This window comes from Sycon ciliatum, chromosome 2 (genome assembly GCF_964019385.1).
Source record: "Sycon ciliatum chromosome 2, ocSycCili1.1, whole genome shotgun sequence".
Classification (NCBI taxonomy): domain Eukaryota; kingdom Metazoa; phylum Porifera; class Calcarea; order Leucosolenida; family Sycettidae; genus Sycon; species Sycon ciliatum.
In genome coordinates, this window is record NC_088644.1 from 3,248,252 (window position 1) to 3,269,810 (window position 21,559).

The 21,559-nt window shown below is 51.9% G+C and overlaps 1 protein-coding gene across 1 annotated transcript in view; it reads right to left on the reverse strand.

Moving 5' to 3' along the window:
• Positions 1 to 107: 107 nt before the first annotated feature.
• The window catches only part of LOC135808271 (uncharacterized), a 31,527-nt gene continuing 10,075 nt past the window's right edge, over positions 108 to 21,559 (reverse strand). The window contains exons 4-9 of the mRNA XM_065321437.1: positions 20,593 to 20,905; positions 20,119 to 20,320; positions 19,672 to 19,855; positions 13,103 to 19,224; positions 1,480 to 12,406; positions 108 to 1,025 (exon numbers count right to left, since the gene is read on the reverse strand). Of these exons, the coding sequence (XP_065177509.1) occupies positions 592 to 1,025; positions 1,480 to 12,406; positions 13,103 to 19,224; positions 19,672 to 19,855; positions 20,119 to 20,320; positions 20,593 to 20,905 (18,182 nt within the window). The 3' untranslated portion in view covers positions 108 to 591. The remainder of the gene's footprint in view (positions 1,026 to 1,479; positions 12,407 to 13,102; positions 19,225 to 19,671; positions 19,856 to 20,118; positions 20,321 to 20,592; positions 20,906 to 21,559) is intronic.

Consider the following 21,559-nt stretch of genomic DNA (forward strand, 5'->3'; position numbering starts at 1 on the left):
GCTGTGTGCCTACGTAGCCATGCTGCACAGTGCTGTGCAAACTCTGGGGAAGGTCTTAGAACATCTACTCGAAGTACGTTACACACGTCACGGCATCTCGGCGTGAATCAGACTTAATTAGTTAGTTCAAAACAAAAATGATAAAAACCTCTACTGAACGGACATGTGTGAAGGTTGAGAAAGTAGACTTATAGTGGTTTGCTTAGCTCGGACATCATGCATGCACATCTCCAGATACATGTACGTGTACACGCAACACTGGCCTCAACGTGACCACAACATCGGGAACGTATCCGTAAAGAAAACAAGTATAGTTTGAGCATATCTGTACACATGTGTTATCTACGCGGGGTAGCAGAACGTCATAGCATGCAGCGGCAAGAACACAACTGTGCTCTTTAGAAGCCAGTTCAGTGTCGCCTTGGGTACATCGGCTTGGCTTTATGTTAGCAGGCATACACAGAGATCAACGAGAAGATACTTATAATATAGTTCTACTGAAGCTCAGACAGCGCAATGAATATTGTTACACGGGCGACCATGGCGTGGCCGAGGTGGCGCTGATAGCAAGTTACTGCTGGAGTTTAGAGGTTAGACTGTGGTGAGATCCTGCGTTGTGCTCGATGACAGCCCCACCTCATCTGTTATCGTATAGGTCAGAGATCTGGTACCGCTGACCGGAAGTTCATTGGTGTACTGGAGTGTTCGAAGCGCGGTCTGATAGCTGGTGAAGAGCGTAGTGTTCAGGCCGCTCATGCGCAGGCTCAGTGATGACTCATCGTAGTTCAAAGATATACCGTCACTGGCGACGGCCTGCAGGCTGGGACGGCACTGCTTGATACACGCACCAACAGAAGCTGGCGCCGTGCTCAGCCACAAGTGCAGGCCTGCAATCTGGCCACTAAACTTGAACACGCTCTGCTCCGGGTTGAACTGGTTTGGACGTGCGCCAAGGTACAGTCGGTAGTTGGCCGGGACAATGAAAGAGGGCGTTTGTCCAGCGGCGGCTGTAACTGGTTTTGCTCCTGTGCACACAAACAAGGAGAAAACACAGGAATAGATACATTGATGCTTTGCTCCTTGCATGCCACTTTCACCATTCTGGGTTCATGGCTGTATGTATGAGTGTACTATGTTCCCATCTGGAACTAACTATTCTTTTACCTAGTTTTTACTAACACATGCAGCACAGAAGTCACTAATAGTTTCGAAGACGTCTTTCGCACCATTACTCTTCAAGTCGAATACAATTGTATTGAGAGCCACAGCAAACAAGCTAGTTTTTAGTGGACACCCGTTTCCCATTTGAGTGAAATATAGTTGCTTTTAAAAAGGGAGAAGAAGTAGAGATTGAGGTATGACCATGAGGTCGGATTGATTAAAATATACCCTTGTCCATGCACGGAGCACCAGTGCCCCCACCGTCATCATGCATGGAGATGAGCATACTGAACATGTAACAATCAGGCGATCACTTACCCTGGAGTACGCCGTCTACATACAGTGTCACTTGCTGGCCGTCAGATGTGGCCAGTATGTGCTGCCATACGCCAGTGCCCAGGCCAGCAATGTTATCGAAGACAATGTTGTTTGTTCCCAGGCCGGCCTGCACCCAGACGATGTTCAAGTCGCCTCTCACGTACAGCACAATGACACGCTCAGTGGTATCGGTGGTCAGCGCCAAGATGTAGCCCTCGTTTCCGGCAGCTTGATTGTACCACGCTGACACGGTGAAGGCTGTGATGTCGGCCGACGTTAAGTCGTGGTTGGCGGTCGGAACGATCAAGTGGAAGTTGATACCGTCAAAGACGCCCACATTGCCGTCATGACGTGATGTGTCGACGGTGACTGGGGAGTTGAGTGCCGGTGATGTTGGTTCAGGGTTGAATAGATTGTACACGCTGGGCTGTGCAGCGCACTCTAATGTGCGTGTTAGCAGAGGAGCATAGCGTTCGCAAGACTGGCCAGTGATGGAAGAGACAACGGGAGCGGGACGCGTGCCGAGCTGCACTAGGATACTGCGCGCTTCCTTGCTTACGTCGATGTCACTGACGACCGCCTGACCAGCAATAGGAGTTGACAGGGGTGATACTGTTAGAGGTGACGCTAGTCCACCGATAGCGGGTGCTGCTCTATTTCCGGCTGGCTGTATAGTGATGGTCACCACAGCCGAAGCGCTCGTGGCAGCGACACCAGATTTACCGATATCGGTCACTTCGAAGTGGACGTACGTCAGCATGGAGAGTGAAGCTGACGGGGTGTTGTCGTCTATCTTATATAGGACAGTGCGCAGGATTGCTTGGAAGTTTTGCAGTGGCTGGCCACCTGCTGCCGAACTCAGATCTATGCTAGTGTTGTCTGTTGAGGATGTGGCTACGATACCAGTTGTAGCACCTGCATCTATCCTGAGAGTTTCACCAGCTGCGTGTGAGGACAAGTACACACGGGCTGAGGAGAAGTGGGAGTTGTCCAAGTCATCCAACACAACACCACTGGCAATCGGGGCATCTGTGTGCAGGGCCTCGTCGTAGAGATAGTTGATAGTGCTTGATGTGCCGTCGAGGAGAATGGTTGGGTTCAGGTTGGTGTTAGTGTCCTGGATAGCAATACTGGTGGTGGTTGCACCGGTAAAGAAACCGTTGTCGCTTACGGTAACTCCAAAAGTGGCCGAACGAGTCACGTCCTGGGAAATTGGGGCAATATAGCGATAGGCCACAGACCTCAGCACACGCTCGTACGTGTCAAATGTCGATGTTCCCGCAAAGCTCACAGACTTTCCGAAGTCGGACAGTGTTGCAGTCAATCCTTCCGTGTTCTGGGGACGTTCGAGAGTTTCACCGCAAGTGTCCGCAACACTATTATCACTGCACACGCAGTTGATTTCCTCTTGCGACCATAGCTTAGTATGCACTGTGATGTCATCCACAACTCCGTCATAGTTGAATGTTGTCCGCGTCGCACTGGGATAGTCACGCTTGCCGATGTGCACGTTGGCACCCGTATCCCACACAATCTTCTTGGCTAGGAGTGCCTCGCTGTGAAACTGGCAGTCGATGTACAGCCAGAGCTTGCCATTGCCAAACTGGGCATCGTTACTAACCAGCAACGTCAGATGATGGAACTGTCCATCAAACACATTGACATTGTTGAATTTGGTTGTGACAAAAGATGCAGCTACTGGGTCGTAGTTGTAGAAGACGAACTGCCTTGCGCTGTCTCTGTTCTCAAAGTAGACAGCAAGGTAGCGCCTCTTGTTGGTCACAGTCACAGCTAACAGGTTTTCTGCCTGTCCAGTGCCTGGCAGAAGTCTGAAGCGGCTGGCAATGGTGAAGTTACCCTGGGAGAGGTCTGGCAAGGCATTGTTGGGCAGAGTGGCATACGCGCCACCGGTGTAGCTGTTTTGTGTCAGCTGCGCTCCAGTCTGCTGGCATGCAGCGTCAGTTGGCGGTAATTCGCGGTTAGTCCACCGGTTCATGTTTCTTGCCGTCTCCATCAGGTGGTATAGCTGTGAGCCGGTGTCTGCCGACGTTTGCACCTCGCAACTGCGTAAGCGATCCAGCTGACAGATGTTCAAACTTGGACAGCTGCTTGAAGTTGTAACAGGAAGATGCACAGTCGCACTGGTGACTGTGGTGAGTCGAGAGCGACCGCCGATGGTCACTGACGGCGACAAGGTCTGTGATCTTGTTCCTTCAATCCAAACACTCGTGGTGGTGTTGGTGAAGAGCGGTGAAGACGGCTCCAGGATATTCACCACAGCAATGGCAGTGCTATTGAATCTGAGTGGCTTACCAACTTGACCATCCTGGACTTGAACAGCTAGAGTATGCTGGGCTTGCAGTGTGCGATCAATCAATGCCCTCAGGGAAATCTCTCCGGTGTCCGAGATCTTGAATAGATCTGTAGCATTGAGCAGTGCGTACGATGACACTCTATTCTCTACAGTAGCATCAGCATCGGTAGCACTCACTGACAGAACCGGGTCATCAACTCCAAGTGTTTCCGGCACACTCACAGTGTACACGGCCTGCGTGAACTGTGGCTCGTGGTCGTTGACGTCGCTCAGACTGACGACCACCAATGTATCAGCAGTTCTAGGGGGGCTGGCACCGTCGCTGACCAGGACCGTGATGTTATGTCGCACGTACTGCTCCATATCCAGCGCTTGTGCTAGCCTCACCGATGCGTTGCCGTCCACTGCATCGGCGATGCTGAAGAGCAATGCTGCTGTTGTGTCCACATAGCTTCCCGTGCTGGTGTCCTGGGACTGCACAGATTGTATGCTGTATGTCAGCATTCCATCACTGCCGTAGTCACCATCCGTGGCCGCTAAGCTACTCATAAGCTCTCCTGCAGTGGTGGTTTCCGGGATGAGCTGATGATCTGGCACCACGGCAACAATAGTAGGACTGTGGTCATTGACAAACTGTATGCCGAGCGTGATGCAAACCTCCGTGCTGGACAACGTCAGGTCAGATACTGTGATGCAAATCACTCGGTCCTCTGGTGTTGGCTCATCGTTGAGGTTTGTGTAGTCTAGATCCAGAATCAAGTCTTGTGTGGCAACGACTGGGAGACCGAAGTTCAGCCTGTAACGTTCTGGTGTGACGATCTGCTCTTGGATGGAGGAGTTGAGAGTGGCGATTGTGCTGGAGAAGAATTCTCCAGACTGGCGTAGTGTCTGAAGGCGTATTTCAATGGACGTCATGCTATCGCTATCCGGGTCAATGATGATAGCCGTTGAGAAGAGTCGTTCAGAGCCACTGCTATCAATGAACACTGGCATACCGGTGACCTGTAGAACGGGTGCGTCGTTCGTCAACTGAATAGCCACGCTTGCCGTTCGTGCGCTGCTGTTCGCGTTCATGGAGTCGCGCGTCAGCACCGAGATTGATCGAGTGGCTGGGTTGGGTTCATCTCGGCTGTTGCAGTACACCACACTGCGCAGGACCAGCGTGTAGTTACCCAGCGTGGCAGTGCCAAACACACGCATGGTCATGGCGGAGCTGTCGTTCCGCGTGAACGCCACGGACAAGCCGGCGGGGAGGACAAAGCCAGGGTCAAGGTGGACGCTTTCCCCAAAGCCATCTGAGCGGATGGGCAGATCGAAAAGAAGCTCTTCCAAGGTGGCGCTGTCCGGGTCAGTAATCACCGATGAGTTGTCCACCAATGGAACACATGGACCTTCTTCGGTGAACGTGGTCAAGTAGTCGAAACCAACCGTGCCCGCACCATTCAGGTCGACAAGTGGAACATTGTTGACAGCATCCAAATTGACCGTAACTATCTCAGGCACACTTCTATCAATGCCATCTTCCACTTGAAGTGTTATCTCCCTTGGAATTGACGGTGGATTTCTGTCCGTGTTACTATAGCGAACTTTCTTCAGCTCGGCCAGGTAATCTGCCAGTGGTGCCTCACCTTGGAATATGATCGCTCCGCCAAGACCCACTCCCAGCGACTCAAAGCCATCGTTGCTGATGATGGCAGACGGAGCAGCGCCGAGAATCAGCATGTCGCGTGCATCTGCACTGGTCAGCACCACTCTGGCCTCGACCAGCGTTGTGTTGTCGCTGTCCGTTAGTGTGGCGTTGGCCGGGACAACTTGCACCGACACGTCACCTTCACGGAATTGTAGATTGTAGTTGGGACCGATGATGGCGGCGTTGTAGTTGAAGACTGGTGCATCGTTCACCTCGATCACATTGACAAAGGCCGATGCTTGTGGAGAGTTCACATGGACACCATCACTGATCTCAAACGTAATGGTGCGACGGGCAAAGTTAGGCTCGTCTTCTTCGTTGAGATAGCGCACAAGTCGAATGGCCGCCAGGAAGTCACTGTAGCTGGCTGTGGTGCCGCTCTGGGAAGTGAATTTCACTGACTTCATGCTTGCATCCATAGTGGCAATCAGAGATGCGGGCACTTGGGCTGGATCAATGACCAGCCTCTCGAGATTGTTGGCGTAGGTGCCAGGGTTGCTGATGGTCACGTTGATGTAGCTGACTGCACTGACCACGGTGTCGCGGTCTATTATCGACGAGCCTGTCTGGCTCACCAGGCCCACTGGCACGAGAATGTCTTCAGTGAACGACACAGTTCTATCACGGGTAGCCGAGTCGGTCAGGTAAATCTCTGGAGCCCAGTCATTCACAGCCGCACTAGTCAGTACCAGGACATGCTCATCGCCGAAACCCACGGTATCGCTGGCCGAGATCTTGACTGTCTGAGTTACTTCAAGCACCTCGGTAGCAACACTGTTGTAGCTAACACTGCCCAGCACACTATTGAAGTAGTTGACGGAGTTAGCGTCACTGAGACCCGGCAGTGCCTGGAACAGGAGACTGCGCTCGGCACAGTTCTCTAATACAGACACGTCGGACAGGCTACGGTCATAGGACAACATATTGCCACAGCTTGCCGTGCAGCATGGAGCTGCAGCAGCGGCGGCGTCTGCAACCCTGTTTGAGAGGAACGCCTCTGCGATTTCGGCGTTATCGGTTGCATCTGAGCAGTTGTACTCGCCACCAAAGACTAGCAGTGTTGTTGCGTTGTCTTTGACCATGCCAAGCAGAGGTGCTGCAGCTCCTGGAGACGCATCACTAAACACCTCTGTGCCATCAATGTACACGGAGAGCGAGAAGGAATTGACCTGGCGGATGTACATCATCAGATGGTGCCAGCGGTCGTCCATGATAGTCGGTCCCGAGTAGACTAAGTCTGTATCTGTGTAGTTGTCATAACCTACGGTCACAGCCAGGTCTCCAGTACTGGTTACACTCACTTGAAGGGATAGGTCATTGTCCTCACCGGTGTAGCGAGACAGAAGTGTGCCGTTGGTTGCCGTCTTGAAGGCAACCGCAAGCAGAGAATCGCCCTGCATCTCTAGTCTCTCGTCTGTTTGTGGCGCAAACGTAGGAACAACACCGTCCTGTATCAAGTACAGGTCAAACGTGTGCGCTACGGAGCGCTGACCACAGACGCTGGATAGCGGCAGCAGTGCTGTGGAATCGGCAACGTTGCAGATGTCAAACGAGTTTGTGTACGGCATGGTGACCGCCGGTCCTGCTCCGCTGAACAATTCCTGAGAGCAGTGAAAGCCGTACGCCGGGTACGACATCTGGCCTGCTGTCTGCAACACCACTCTTAGCTGGCTCACTGGGTACTCGGAGAGGATATCGGGATCTTGTAAGACACTCTCATTAGCCAGGCTTACCGCTCCAGCCTGCTCCGTGTAGGTAACTGTGCTGGGCGTAGTGCGCAGGAATGACGGTCGGTTGTCATCAATATCACCTACCTGGACCGTGAGCAGGGCATTCGTATAGAGAACGTCAGCATTGGCATAACGGGGGATGGCGTTCACCGGCCCGTTCACCGCTGTGATGTTGAACCGATAGACATCGCGCGTCTCTCTATCCAGGCCAGAGGCCAGCCACACGTAGCCGTTGGCTAGGCCATGGTCTGGCCCTGCTGTCGTGTTTGTGTGGAATGTGGTCTCGTTATCAGTGAACACAATGTTATTCAGCGCGGTGTCAGCATCGGTGGCATGGAACTGGAGAAGTAGAGTGCCAACGCTGGCGTTCTCCAACACCCGCACGGTATAGTCTGGCATATCAAAGATCGGCGGGTTGTCATTGCGGTCATACGCATACACGTAGATTGATCGAAGAGTAATAGTCACCAGACTTGGTGTTCCGCGATCTTCGGCACGCACCTTGAACCGATTTGGGAGCAGGAACTCGGAATCCAGTACCACTGCTGTGCTGATGTAGCCATCATTAGTGATGTTGAAGAAATCAGCTTGCAACTCAACCAGACTCAGATCAAACTCGTTATTGGGTGCGGTGCGGTCAGCATCGGTGACTATCCACGGCGCTGCCGGGTTCACAATGGTTCCTATTGGCACGTTCTCGTAAATCTCATAGATTCCTATAGAGCGTTCTTGATGCGGGGCGTTGTCGTTTGCATCTATCAAGTTAAGGACCAGTGTAGCAAATGCAGTGTTCCTTCCATCATTGGCTGAAACAGTGACTGTCACCACAGTTGACTTTTCATAGTCCAAATCTTGGCCAGTTGAAAGTCCACCCAACACCAATTCTCCAATAGTAGCGCTTGGGAAATGAAACCCTGAGTACCCATTATCCGCACCTCCTGCATTTCCAACAGCTGACACAAAGCGGTAAATAACTACATCGTCGCTCCGCATGTCGGCATCAGTGGTGTTGAACTTTGCCAGGAAAGTGCCGTTTGGAGCATCCTCTCTCAAATTGATGTCAATGAGAGGTGAAGCAAAGACAGGCGGGTTGTCATTGTCATTCAAAACGTTGACAATGTACGGACTCTGAGAGAAGAGTGCTGGAGAGCCTTTATCGTGGACCTGGAACTGAATCTCGTAGGAGATGGAGTTGAGTATTCTGCTTTCAAAGTCAACAGTGTTGTTGAGCGTAACCCGACCCGTCTCACCGTCCACGGCAAACAGCTGTCCTGGGTCTGGCCCAGCGTTAACTACATCATATCTTCTGAGAACGTATCTGACCTCTGCATTGATGCCGATGTCTTTGTCTGTTGCGTTCAGTACAAACAATGTGGTACCAACATCGGCAGTCTCCAGGAAAGAAAAGCGAATTTGACCAAACAACTCGGGGATGTTGTCGTTGATATCGGTGAGGAAGACTGTAAGATGAGCTGCACCTTGGCGTTTTGGTGTACCGTTGTCAATCACCAAGAGTGTGTAGTTCAACCCGAATGGATATGCTTCCCGATCCAAGCCACTACGCCCCACGCGTATCTCACCCGACTTTGAGATTGTGAAAAAGACCGGGGTGCCATCGGTGGAGGTGATGTTGAAATCTAGGTCAGCGTTCTCGTTAATGTCCCTGTCACTTGCAGACACGCTTCCCACAAAGGTCAAATCAGCTGCGTTCTCCTCTACTGAGAATGTGTAGTTGTCTCGATCGAAAGCTGGATTGTTGTCATTGACATCTTGTATAAGCACGGTGACAAATGCATGTCCACGGCAGTGCAGACTGAAGTTGACAGGATTGTCCGTTGCGTCCACCAAGAGCGTGTATGTTGATTTGGTTTCGCGGTCAAATTTCCCCACACTGGTTATGGCTGCAGTTGTTGAGTTGATTCGGAACTGAGCATAGCCTTCACTGAGCGGGTTCAGGCTGTAATTCAACAAGCCGTTAGGCCCAAAGTCTGGATCAGTAAAGTACACGGTCACAACATCCTGGATACTCGCGTCTTCCTCGATCACCAATGTTGATGTTGTATTGGCTGCCATTGGACAGTTGTCATTCTCATCACTCACAGAGATGGTGACGTAATGCAGCGTGCTGCATGGATTGGTTGTGCTGCCGTCGGTGGCTCTCAGCACTAGACTGTACTGGCGTGGCAAATTCAACGCTGATTCGGGATCCAGCTTCCGATTAACAAGGAGTGCATCTTGATTCAGGTTGAGGCGGAACGCCGACGCAGTGAGAGCGTCTGCTACTGTCACAACTGTCAAGGCGGCATTGGTACCGGCATCAGCATCTGAAACAGTGAACTTCAGCGCCTCGAATCCGAGCGGGGCGAATTCGTTCACAACTGGTGCAGAATTATTGCCGATGGAGAACTGTGGACAGTTGTCGTTGACATCCTCGACGGAAATGGTGAGCGATGCAGTGCAGTTGAGAGGAACGGTGCCCATGTCCGTAGCTCGCACAATGATGTTGTACTCGGTATACATCTCCCGATCTAGTGAGTGGTTGGTGAAGATGGCCACACTGCCATTGGCGTAGTGCTCGGAGTAGAAATGATCTGATCGAGTGCCCAGCAACTCAGCGGAAATCAGAGAATTATTACCCAGGTCGGTGTCCATCGTCTGCAGAAGAGCCACAAGTAGATTATCGACATTCTCCACCGCGCTGAGCATGTAGAGGCTCTGCGCAAAGCATGGCTGTACGTCGTTGCGGTCCAGAATTCCGATAAGCACGGTGGTGAACACTGTGCTTGCGCCTACGCCGGTGTCACTCACCGACACCGTCAAGTTAATCATGTTCGTCTGCTCGCGGTTTATCCGTGTGCTCGTGGTGGTGATCTGTCCTAAGTTGTCGATTTCAAAGTGGCCGCCCTGGTTGCCGTCGGTGATCTGGAAGAGCAGGCATCCCTGCACACTCTGACTGCCGCAGTTCGGATCCGTGGCGGTCACCGTGCCGACCGGGAAGAACTGCTCCGTGTTCTCATGTACTGTAAACATGTAGCGGTTCTGAACTGCCGGCCCGCGGTTGATGCGGATGGTCAGCTGCTCGATGTCGCTGCACAGGCCGGAGCCGCCGCATGCCTGTACACCGATGGTGGTGAGTGGATCACGACTGGCTGAAACGGGCAGAGCCCGCTCCACATCTCCATTGGGTAGCACGCGGAACGCATCCGGAAACTCCACCGAGTTGTTCACGAGTGAGAAGTTGAACGTGTTGAACTGTGCGGTGCCATCGAGATCTCGACCACGGACGGAAAAGAAAGGAACAGACACCGTCTCAGATATGTTGATTGTAGCTGGGAGGTTTAGTATTTCCGGCGAGAAGTCGTCCTCGTCTGAGATTTGAATAAAGATTGTCTCTGAGCCAACATTTTGGCCGTCAGTAGCGTTGAGAGCAAGTGTGTAGGAGAGTTTTGCACCAACTCCTTCATAGTCAACCGTTTGTAGCACGGTGAGGTTTCCACTCACGCTATCAATGGCAAACACGCCAGCACCGCCTGCAATGGAGTAAGACAGGTCACTGAATATGGCCGTGTCGTTGTCAATAGCCTGCAGCACGGCAACCTCCGTGCCTGGAGGCGTGTTCTCTGGGACGAAGAAGTTGAACGGCGTGGAGACAAAGTACGGCACGCCATCGTTGACATCGATCACGGTGATTATGACGGTGACCTGTGCCGAGCGCTGTGGAACACCGCGGTCATATGCAGTCACGCTCAGTACATGTACCTCCTTCTCCTCGCGGTCCAGAGCCATCGCCGTAAACAATTCCCCGGTGTCCGGCATGCGGAAGCTATTGCTGAAACCATCGTTGCTTACGACAGTGTAGTGCAAACGACCGTTGGAGCTGCTGTCAATATCACTAGCTGGCATTGGAATCACCGAAGCATTTAGCGCATTCTCGCTCACACTGGCAGCATACATGGCCTGTGGAAATATTGGTGCGTTGTCGTTGACATCAGCAACAGTGACGAGAAGAGATGTTGTGGAGTTGAGGCTGTCGGACTGTGCTTGATCCTCGGCGACAATCTGTAGCATAAAACTTCTCATCAACGCCGGTGGATCATAGTCTAGCTGTGCAATGGACATGACAGTGCCCGTGCTTGGATCCACATCAAACAAGTGCGTGAATGTCAGTAATGTATAGCGAACCTCTGCATTCACACCGGCGTCTCTATCCTGAGCAAGCACCGTGAAAATAGAGGTGTTCTGGAATGTATCAGAGTCACTCTCATTCACCTCAACAGCATAAGGCTGACCAACGAAAGTGGGTGGATTATCGTTGACATCTGTTAGTGTCACGTTCACCAATACACTGGTCCTGCGAGCCAATGGAGCGCTGTCTGTAGCAACTACATAGAATGTGAAGCTTGGTGTTGTCTCCCTATCCAGAACAGAGCCAGGCCGCACGCTCAGATATCCGGTGGTGTTGACTCTGACCAGGTGATGGCCTGTCCCGCTCGTAGGGTCAATTGAATACGATATCACGTTGTGCGAATCCGCGTCCACAGCTTCAACGACGCCGAACGCACTTTCGCTATTCTCCGTCGTCACAAATTCGTACGAAGGTTGCTGAAGGAAGCGTGGCGAGTTGTCGTTGGTGTCCAAAACGGTCACATTCAAGCGGAACTGCTGCCATGTCAGGTTGGCCGATGGGCCTGGATTTCTGGCCTCGACGATCACTGCATGCCACGTGGCATTCTCGTAGTCCAGACTGCTAGTTAGAGTGATCACACCGGTTGTCTGGTCTACAGAGAACCTTGACGAGGATGCACCCGGGCCTAGATAGTACTCAACCACTGCATTGCTGCCTACATCCTGGTCAGAAGCCTGTACAGTGTAAAGAGGTACCGGCCCCACGGGCGCATCCTCAGCCAAGTCCAATGCAGCAAAGTTGACACTGAACATCGGTGCGTTGTCGTTGACGTCAATAACAGTGACGTTGATCACTGTGGATGAAGAGCGAGCATTCGTCAAACTCAGATCATTGGCTCGAATGGTCAACGACCACTCTGGCCTGGTCTCTCTGTTAAGGACGCTTCCACTCGCCACTCTCAGCTCCGTGACTCCTGTTGGACTGGTAATCACTTCAAAGGGAGCTAATGGTGGATCAAGAATTGTGACCATGACTTGTCCATTTCGACCGCTGTCGGCGTCTTTGACCTAGCATTGCGAGTGGACAAATCATGAGCATGTGCACATACATACACACACCACATACACACACACACACATACACACGCACAAACACACACACACACACACACACCACACACACACACATACACATACACACACCACACACACACACACACACACACACACACACACACACACACACACACACACACACACACACAAATTCATACATGAAAAAAACACAGACACACACACAACTTGTCCCCCCCCCCCCCCAACTCAGGGACTCGATTTGCCGGTTCAATGACAGTTAAAGCCCGACTGAGAGTCGACTATCCCTTTTTCTAGGTCATAACACTTAAAAGGTGAACTTAAGACCATTGAAGTATGGTGGTCTGTGGCTGTGCACTTTCACTGTGCGGCACCTTCAGTGTACTAATCCCACCGTCGGAAGGAAATGGCCCATATTGTGAGAGTTGTAACATGCATACATACACACGTACATACAATGTACACTCGATCCGGTTTGCAGTGTGTGAGTGCACCATTCCATGCCTCAAGCAGTAAATTGGCATGGGTAACAGTTGTGTCCAAGCCATAGAGTACACAACTACTCTATTCCTGTGGGTGACCATTCAATCGGTTTGCATCCGTGTTTCAAACTACACTGCCCAATAACGTGAAAGCACAATTGCCGGTACTCAATTCGCACGCTCTTACTGTGAACGTGGTGACCAGTGCGTTTACAACATTCTCAGAGACGTTGACGGTAGCTGACACGTTGCTGAAAATTGGTGTATTGTCATTGTTATCCAAGACTGTCACGTTGATGAGCATGAAGTCAAACTTTTCTCCATCACTGGCCGTCAAGTTGAGGAGATGGTTTGCAAACAACTCGCGATTGATGGTGCCTCCCAGCGAGAGTTCAGCAAATCCATCACTCGTCTTGGTGACGTTGAAGAGCTGGCTGTTGATGATAGCGTAAGTGATAGTACTGTGACCAGGGAACACATCGGCATCGCTGGCAATCACACGATGCAGAGGGCTGCCGGCTGTGGCGTTCTCTGGAATCTCAATGTCGACCTGGCGAACCGGGAATACCGGCGCGTTGTCGTTCTGCAGATTCAGTGACACCGTGGACGTTGCTACGTTGCTGGATCGCGTACCATCGTCGGTCGCGAACACACGGATAGTGCGGATGACTGTAGGATCCGTCGCTGAGACGGAACAGCATGGCTCATCTGCTGTGTTTCGGTAGCGAAGTTTTCCAAGCAGATCCTCGTACTCTCGCACTGTCGCGTTGCCTGAAATCACAAATGAGAACACTGTGTCATAGGCACCGCCGTCGGTTCTGCGCCCAAGAGAGTACCTTCGTGAGATAATTAGACCCAATGATGTGTCGAGATGGGAGACTGAGCGTACCGATACCGATCCACTGAATGTTTGGTTGAGAGCATCACCAAATAGGCTCGGTGGTGAAGGTACAGAAACAGTGTTTGTATCTGTTCTAGTTGCGCCATCAATATCAAAGTCTTCCATAGCATCTCCTTCCACAGCAACAAGAAGTTCATCCAGGCTCAGTGAGTCACTATCTGTCAGCGAAAAACCTCTCACACCGAACCCCAGTGCGGTGGTCGTTTGCTGGAAAGTTACGGGCACGCGGGCTGCAATAGTTGTGACCGGATCTACTGGCCCAGTAGCGGGCGTAGCAGGATCTTCCTGTGTTACTGGGCTAGTGGTGACTGCAGCAGCTGTGCTGGGAGCAAGAGTTGTTGCCAGATTCGCCGTCGTCACATCCAGTCCGGCTTCGCCCAGGGGAGCCTGAGGAGCCTGTCGTTTTCTACGCCCCCCTTGATCTGGTGGGCTCGGGGGCACAAAGATAGTTGTTGCTATTGAAGCTGGCATTGTCGGTGTTGTTGCCATGGTTGTCTGTGCTGGTGTTGTCGCCATGGTGGTCTGTGCTTGTGTTGTTGCCATGGTTGTCGGTGCTGGTGTTGTTGCCATGGTTGTCGGTGCTTGTGTTGTTGCCATGGTTGTCTGTGCTTGTGTTGTTGCCATGGTTGTCGGTGCTTGTGTTGTTCCCATGGTTGTCGGTGCTTGTGTTGTCGCCATGGTGGTCTGTGCTTGTGTTGTTGCCATGGTTGTCGGTGCTGGTGTTGTTGCCATGGTTGTCTGTCCTTGTGTTGTTGCCATGGTTGTCGGTGCTGGTGTTGTTGCCATGGTGGTCTGTGCTGGTGTTGTTGCCATGGTGGTCTGTGCTGGTGTTGTTGGTGCCACGGTAGTGACATTGATCAGGTTTGCCGGAGGGGAGGGAGGTGGCAAAGGAGGTGGGAAGGTGACGTTACCAGGCGCTGCTGTAGGCATGGTTGTCGTAGCAACCGTGGCTGCCTCGCCTATAGCCGTGATGATCTGTGCAGCCGTCAGCAGATTCACTATGCTTATACCCGATCCCTCAGGAGCATTTTCGAGAAGACGTGACCCGTCAACATTGGGCACTACAAAGTCTGTACCAGGCGTCTCAATGTCCAAATCCAACCGGGGCGTATCTGGTACAGCGATGAAGTTGACTGTTGTTGCTTCTTGTGCACTCTTCTCCTTATCATCCGTGACATTGAAGATCACGATACGCCTGGTTCCGTTCAGCTCATCGTCTCGGTTTTGGTATCGGAATGTTCTCATCAGAGCTTGCCAGATGGAGATGTTGGCACCGGTGCTGTGCATGAAAACCGCCCTGAGAGTAATGACATTCGGCGACTCGGGACTGCAGCCCGCGTCGCAGTTTATGCCGCCGCGCACTGCACTCATGTCGTAGATGAGTGTTTCCTGACGGACTACCTCAATGCCAGTCAGCAGTACCTCCATCCTCTTTAGGTTCTCAGAGTCGGAGTCAATGATAGAGCCAGCCGGTGCCAGGTACACATTGCTACCACCTTCGGTGAAATTCACCGAGTGACTACGGCCCAGATCAGCGCCATTCAAGTCGATGAGGGGTGCATTATTGAAGATGTCCACGGCTATGGTTAGATTGGCCGGGCCGCTCTCACCAAACCCGTCACTCACTACGATGGTCAAGTCACGCGTGCCGTTGGTCGGCTGCGGAGTTCTCTTGTTGTTGTAGCGCAGTGAGTTGAGCAAGAGGATGAAGTTGGCACGCGACTCCGGGCCGGTGAAGCGTACCACGTTTGTATCGTTGACAGTGACATTGAACGTTGTGCCGGTGAGGTCTGCAAGGATGGCTTCATCCACACCGTCGCGCACACCCGTCAGACGCACCTCCAGATAATCCAGCGTGTCGTTGTCAATGTCGATAATGGTTCCACCGGCCACAGCTGTCAGTGCCACCGGCGGTCCACCTTCGTCAAAGTTGATCTGTAGCTGGTCCGTGGTTCTGTTGATGGAGGCATCCAGACGTACTTCAGGAAGATCATTGGTTGGTAGAATTGTCACAACGCTGACAGCCGAGGTGGTGAACGAGGGTGGCGATGCAACAAGAGGATTCACGCCACACGGCGTGTCAGCAGGCAGACCTGTTAAGTTTTCCTTGTCCTCCATGGCATAGAGTATTGTCCTGGTTGTTATGCTGCTCCCACCCTGCGGTTGAGCCGCTGTATTGAGGTAAGTGGCAGCCTCTAGCAACGTGATGAATTCTTGCAGACTGGCCGAAAGGCTGGTCAACGTGACCGATGAGCTGTTGTTGTTGAGAATGCGAACGCTGTCCTCCTGCACACCCAGAGTGGTCGGTGATGGCAGACTGATGATCTCGTGCGCTCCGTCTTGCAAGTCGCTCACGGAGAGCGTCACGGAGTAGATGACGTGTGACACAGTGTCATTGTCCACGATTCTAATGCCGCTGGGCAACACCAGTGCCACTGGCAGGGGAGAGTCTTCTACGAACTGTGCACTGGTTGCGTTTGTTATGGCTCCGGCCAGGTACAGTTCAGGTGCATTGTCACTGATGAGTCTTGGCTCCATGGCGAAGCGATACGTTTCACTCTCGGCAACGCGACCTCTCACCTGGAATGTCAATGTACGACTTGCAGCGGAAGGCTCATCGGCATTATTAAAGTAGCTGAGCGAGCGGAGGACTTCTTGATATTGCGTCACGGTCGACGATCCGTTGACATAGATTGAGTTATTTCCATAGATGACCTCCAGACCGTGTGTTGTGTTGGCGGTGGCGTTCAGTCGAAGGTAACCGCCATCCGCTTCACTTTCCAGCGTGATCCTGGCCCACTGAATCCGTGCAGCACAATCCGGATCGACCACCGACAGCCCAAGTCCTATGGCGTTGCACGGGGCTGCCTCTACAAACTGCAATGCCGCTGAACTGGTCACGCGCGGCTCATTGTCGTTGAACGTGAAGATGTTGACAAAGGCGTACGCCGGCGGACCGTACTCCATGCCATCAAAGCCACGGAACTCAATGGTGCGAACATGGTCATACGGCTCGGGATGCTGGTTGAAGAACTGAGCAGAGCGCAAGTATTGCTGCCAGTTTGACTCGGTTGTGCCGCGCTCATTGGGATCAGTGTGGAAGGTGGTGATGTTCCAGGTTTTGCAGATGGTTCCTGTCACGTTGAACACGCCGAGATCGAAGAGGTCGTTCGGCGAGAATAGGATGCGATCAAGATTTGGCGTGGTTCTCTCGAATCCTGGACATTCTTGTGTGCTGTTGCAGACAGTGGAGTTCTCACCATAGATGTTCATCAGGACACTGACAATGCTGTCATCTTCAACATCGTCGATTGTCAGTCTGAACTGATCCACTATAGGTACGGGTACAATGTTTTCCACAAAGGTCGTGGTGAAGTTGATACTGTCCAGCCCATCCAGTCGGATATACGGCGGGTCATTGACAGCATTCACTGTGGAGGATATGGTTGTGCCGTTGAGCGTTACCGATGTGGACGCAGTGGTATCGTAGGCATTCGTGCCAACATAGACACCGCCATCGCGTTGATCCCAGGCCAGAAGGCTGGCCGTCTTCTCTCCGTTGGCGTGCATAGCCGGCTGGAAGCGGAATCGACTTCCTGAGCCCACCAGCCCTGCCATGATGAAGGAACTGTTTGGACTGATCTGCTTCCAGGTCAGCGGCAACTGCAGGGACAGAGTAGTGTTAGAGAAGACGCTGCCTTGGCTCCACACGTGGACAGCCACACGGCCACCTTCAAGGCCTCTGAGTAGTTGAATGCGATCACCGGGGAACGGGTCAAACCAGCCACTGAAGGTGGTGTTCCCGTCACCCCCGGTCCACCGAACTCGGCCAATGTAGCTTGCTCCCAGGCCGAAATCAACTCGGTCGATCAGCATGGGGCTTGTCTGTGTTATCTGCAACGTCAGCTCTACAGATGAGTCCCAATGTATTGTGGCGACGGCCCATCCCCACGACACGCCTGCATGCCACAGCTCGCCAGTGTAGACCTGCGACATTGAGTACTCAAAGTAGCCGCTCATGTTTCCTGTGACGTCCGTCACTGCCAGGCCAAACACTGCATTGTTGTCTATGTCATCGTTGTCCTGCACCAGGCTGTCAAACAACTGCCAAGCTGGCCGGCCAAGATGAAGATGATGCAGTGGGTCCTCATCAACAGTAGGAAGATCCGGTAAAGAACTTGGTCCGGTGTACTCCGGACGATCATTGCGCTCCTGCAGTGGCAGCTCGTGCACAAGTGACGTAAAGTTTCTGTCAAACTGGAAGCTGCAGCTGTTCATGCCGGCCGCCGTTGTACTGGGTTCATCCGTGATCCATACCGTGATTACGGCCGTGTCGTTGTAGAGAAACTCCTCTGCTGTGTTCTCGTAGAGCAAGGACTTGAGGAGATTTTCGTACTGCGGATGCGGCATACCTCCTTCAATCAGGATCTCCCTGCCCCGGTTGTCCACGCATAGTGCTGGGTACATGACTGGGTCGAAGGTGATGCCGATGAACTCCTCAGAGGCGGTGTAGTTGCCTCTGGTTACGGATGTGATACGCACGCCATGGATCATAGGGATAGCATTGGGCACGGTATCTGCGTCGCTGATGTTCACACTCTGGAACACACGTGTGGCAATCTGTCCCGCTTCATCCTCCAGGTGGAAAGGAGCTTCATTCTCAGCTCGGAACAACGGCAAGTTGTCGTTCAAATCCCTTAATTGGATTACAAGTGACGCGGTCGCAGAGAGAGTGGGCCAGCCATGATCACTGACTGTGATTGTATACTCGAACTGGCGATACTGTTCGTAGTCCAGATTCGCCTGATGCCATACAACCACGTGAGCAACTTGTGTTGTGGATGCGTTCACAATCACCAAGCGGAACGTCGTATTGTCGAGCGGCTCCATGGAGGAAGCGCCGCTGGGCCACTGGTGAGATGCGGCCGTGATGCTGTAGGTGAGGAAGCCGTTGGTTGTAGCGTCGGAGTCTGTGGCAGTGATGCTCAGGACCGTGGTACCGACCAGAGTGTTCTCATCAATATCAACACTGTACGGTGTAGCGCTGAACTCGGGCCGATTGTCATTCACATCCAGGACTGATATAGACACGGTGGCGGTGTCAGAGCGGTATGACAGGCCTTCTGGGAAGTACGGGCTACTGTCTCTCGCCTCAATGACCAAAGTGTGCAGCGTGGTGTTCTCGTAATCCGCTTCCTTGACCAGCTCCAGGACGCCAGAGGACGAGTTGATGGTGAACAAGCCATAGTCGTCACCCGACTGGATGCTGTAAATAAGCTCGCCGTTCAGCCCAATGTCACGATCGTATGCCTCGAGCGGGGCTCTAGCCTGAGAGAATGCCATGCCACGCGGTAGAGATGAGGCGCCGCATCTGCTGACGTCATAGCTGTTCTGAAGGCACGTGTTATCTGCAAGCAAGTAAGACAAACAACACAAGAGACAATCTCAATTACCGGTGAGAATGAGTACTAGCTATGAGAATGGCCTACCAGACTATGGTCTATGGTATCTGTCTCGGGAGCAATGGAAAACTATGGTATCCGTCTCGGGAGCAATGAAAGACTATGGTATCCGTCTCGGGAGCAATGGAAGACTATGGTATCCGTCTCGGGAGCAATGGAATAGCTTGCAAGAGTGGAACTATTTGAGTAGGGTACTGACAGCAAGAAAATATCACTACCAACAATAAAGCAATGTACTCCTTCAGCACCAGCTGCACTAGAAGCAGGAGCAGCAGTGGCAGCAGCAGCAGCAGTAGTAGTAGAAGTAGCAGTATCAATCGGCAGCGGCAGTAACAGCAGTACATGTGCTGGCATCAACAGCCTGCAAGCACACGAGAGTATCATGTAACTTACTGTCACCACAGGTATGGCTGACAAAGACCTTCAAGCCAACGGTGTTAGCATCCACGCGTGCATTGAGCGGTGGATCAAGCTGATCATGCAAGCCGTGCAGGTACAGGCAAGCCTCGTTTGAACCAACATAGGCTGCCAGCATCGCACTGTCCCATGTTGCACCCAAATTGCCGGTCGTGAAGTTCTGTCAAGAAACACAAGCAAACGAGCCCAGGAACTGGTTTTTGACATAATGTTCAACATTAGTCATGACAAGAATACTATCTATACTGGAAGGCATAATTATCAGAAATCAGCAAGCCCGAAATGATCATCAAAATGTACAAGTAATGTCTTCTAAAAACATACGCAAGTGTGCACCCTGTGAGCAGCTGATGGCAGCAAAAAACACTGCGTAAGAGATGGCACTTCTGCATTAGCACATTTAATTGCTTGTTTAGAACTTACCGAGCTGCACTTGGTGATGTCGTTACGAACTGCAACCATTTGTCCCGAACTCCAATTGCCCGTTCTGAGCGGACAGCTGAATGCACCGCCCATGGCTGTACCGTCCAGAGCGGCAGCGTATGTACCAGAGGCTTTTGCAATGCGTTGCTGCACCATCAGTGTCTCATTGCGGAAGTATGTGTAGAGCTCCGAGTATGGCTTGCTGTGCATGTACACACACACAGGTACAATGAGATGAGGTCATTGCTATGACGTCACTGCTATGCGGTCAATACTGTGAGGTCATTGCAATGAGGTCATGCTGATACATGTAGGCATGCAGCGGACCTAAGGCGGCTGACATTGAAGCATGCAAACACAGCGACGCGCGTGCGTGCACACACACACACACACACACACACACACTTATGTTCTAAAACAGCGGGAGCACGTTTCCCGTAACACTCAGATCTCCAAAGCTGGAATACAACTTACTGCTGTGCTGTAATTGTGACGTCATAGATGCCCAGCCAATCCACCGCTTTAGTGGAATCGCTCACAGTCAATCTAGCCAACAAGGGATTAGGAAGCCAGGGATTGTTCAGCGGTACCAACTCAGTCATTTGCTCAAAGATAATCTTGCGTCCGGCTGAGAAGCACTTCTCCTCGGTAGTTCTGGGCATGACAACTTCTTCCTTAAGCATCACACTGGTGTTGGTGACGGTCAGCATGTCGCACAGAAGAATGCTGTTGCCGGAATTTATCTCGCTCTCAATGACCAGCTGCCGGGAATATGTGCCACTGGCCACTGTGACATCATAAGCACAAGAAGAACACAGAACTAATGTGAGACATAAGCACAAGAAGAACACAGAACTAATGTGAGACATAAGCACAAGAAGAACACAGAACTAATGTGAGACATAAGCACAAGAAGAACACAGAACTAATGTGAGACATAAGCACAAGAAGAACACAGAACTAATGTGAGACATAAGCACAAGAAGAACACAGAACTAATGTGAGACATAAGCACAAGAAGAACACAGAACTAATGTGACATGCTCCACTTCACACTACAGCTAAAACTAATGTGGCATGCTCCACTCTACACTACAGCGTTTGACATACATGTACAGTCAATAAAGAAAGAGAGCTCAGCGTGCCAGCACTACATCACATTGCAGGTGTTTCACACACTGGCAGTTACAATGTTTTATCCTAACTGTAGGATGCTGTAAGTCTCAATAGTAGCAATGAGCAGGACAATGTAAGCACATAGTGGAGTTGTAGCCAGCCAGGAACTGAGGAGGAGGGGAGGGGGCGTAGACGGCTTCTAGATTGGCAGTGTTCAAGCACCACGTATTGTATACAAGTGCAGGTCTATTCCCATCATCTACTCTACTACATGAAGTGAAGCACTACTCCAGTCGCTTACTCTACTACATGCAGTGCTGGACAG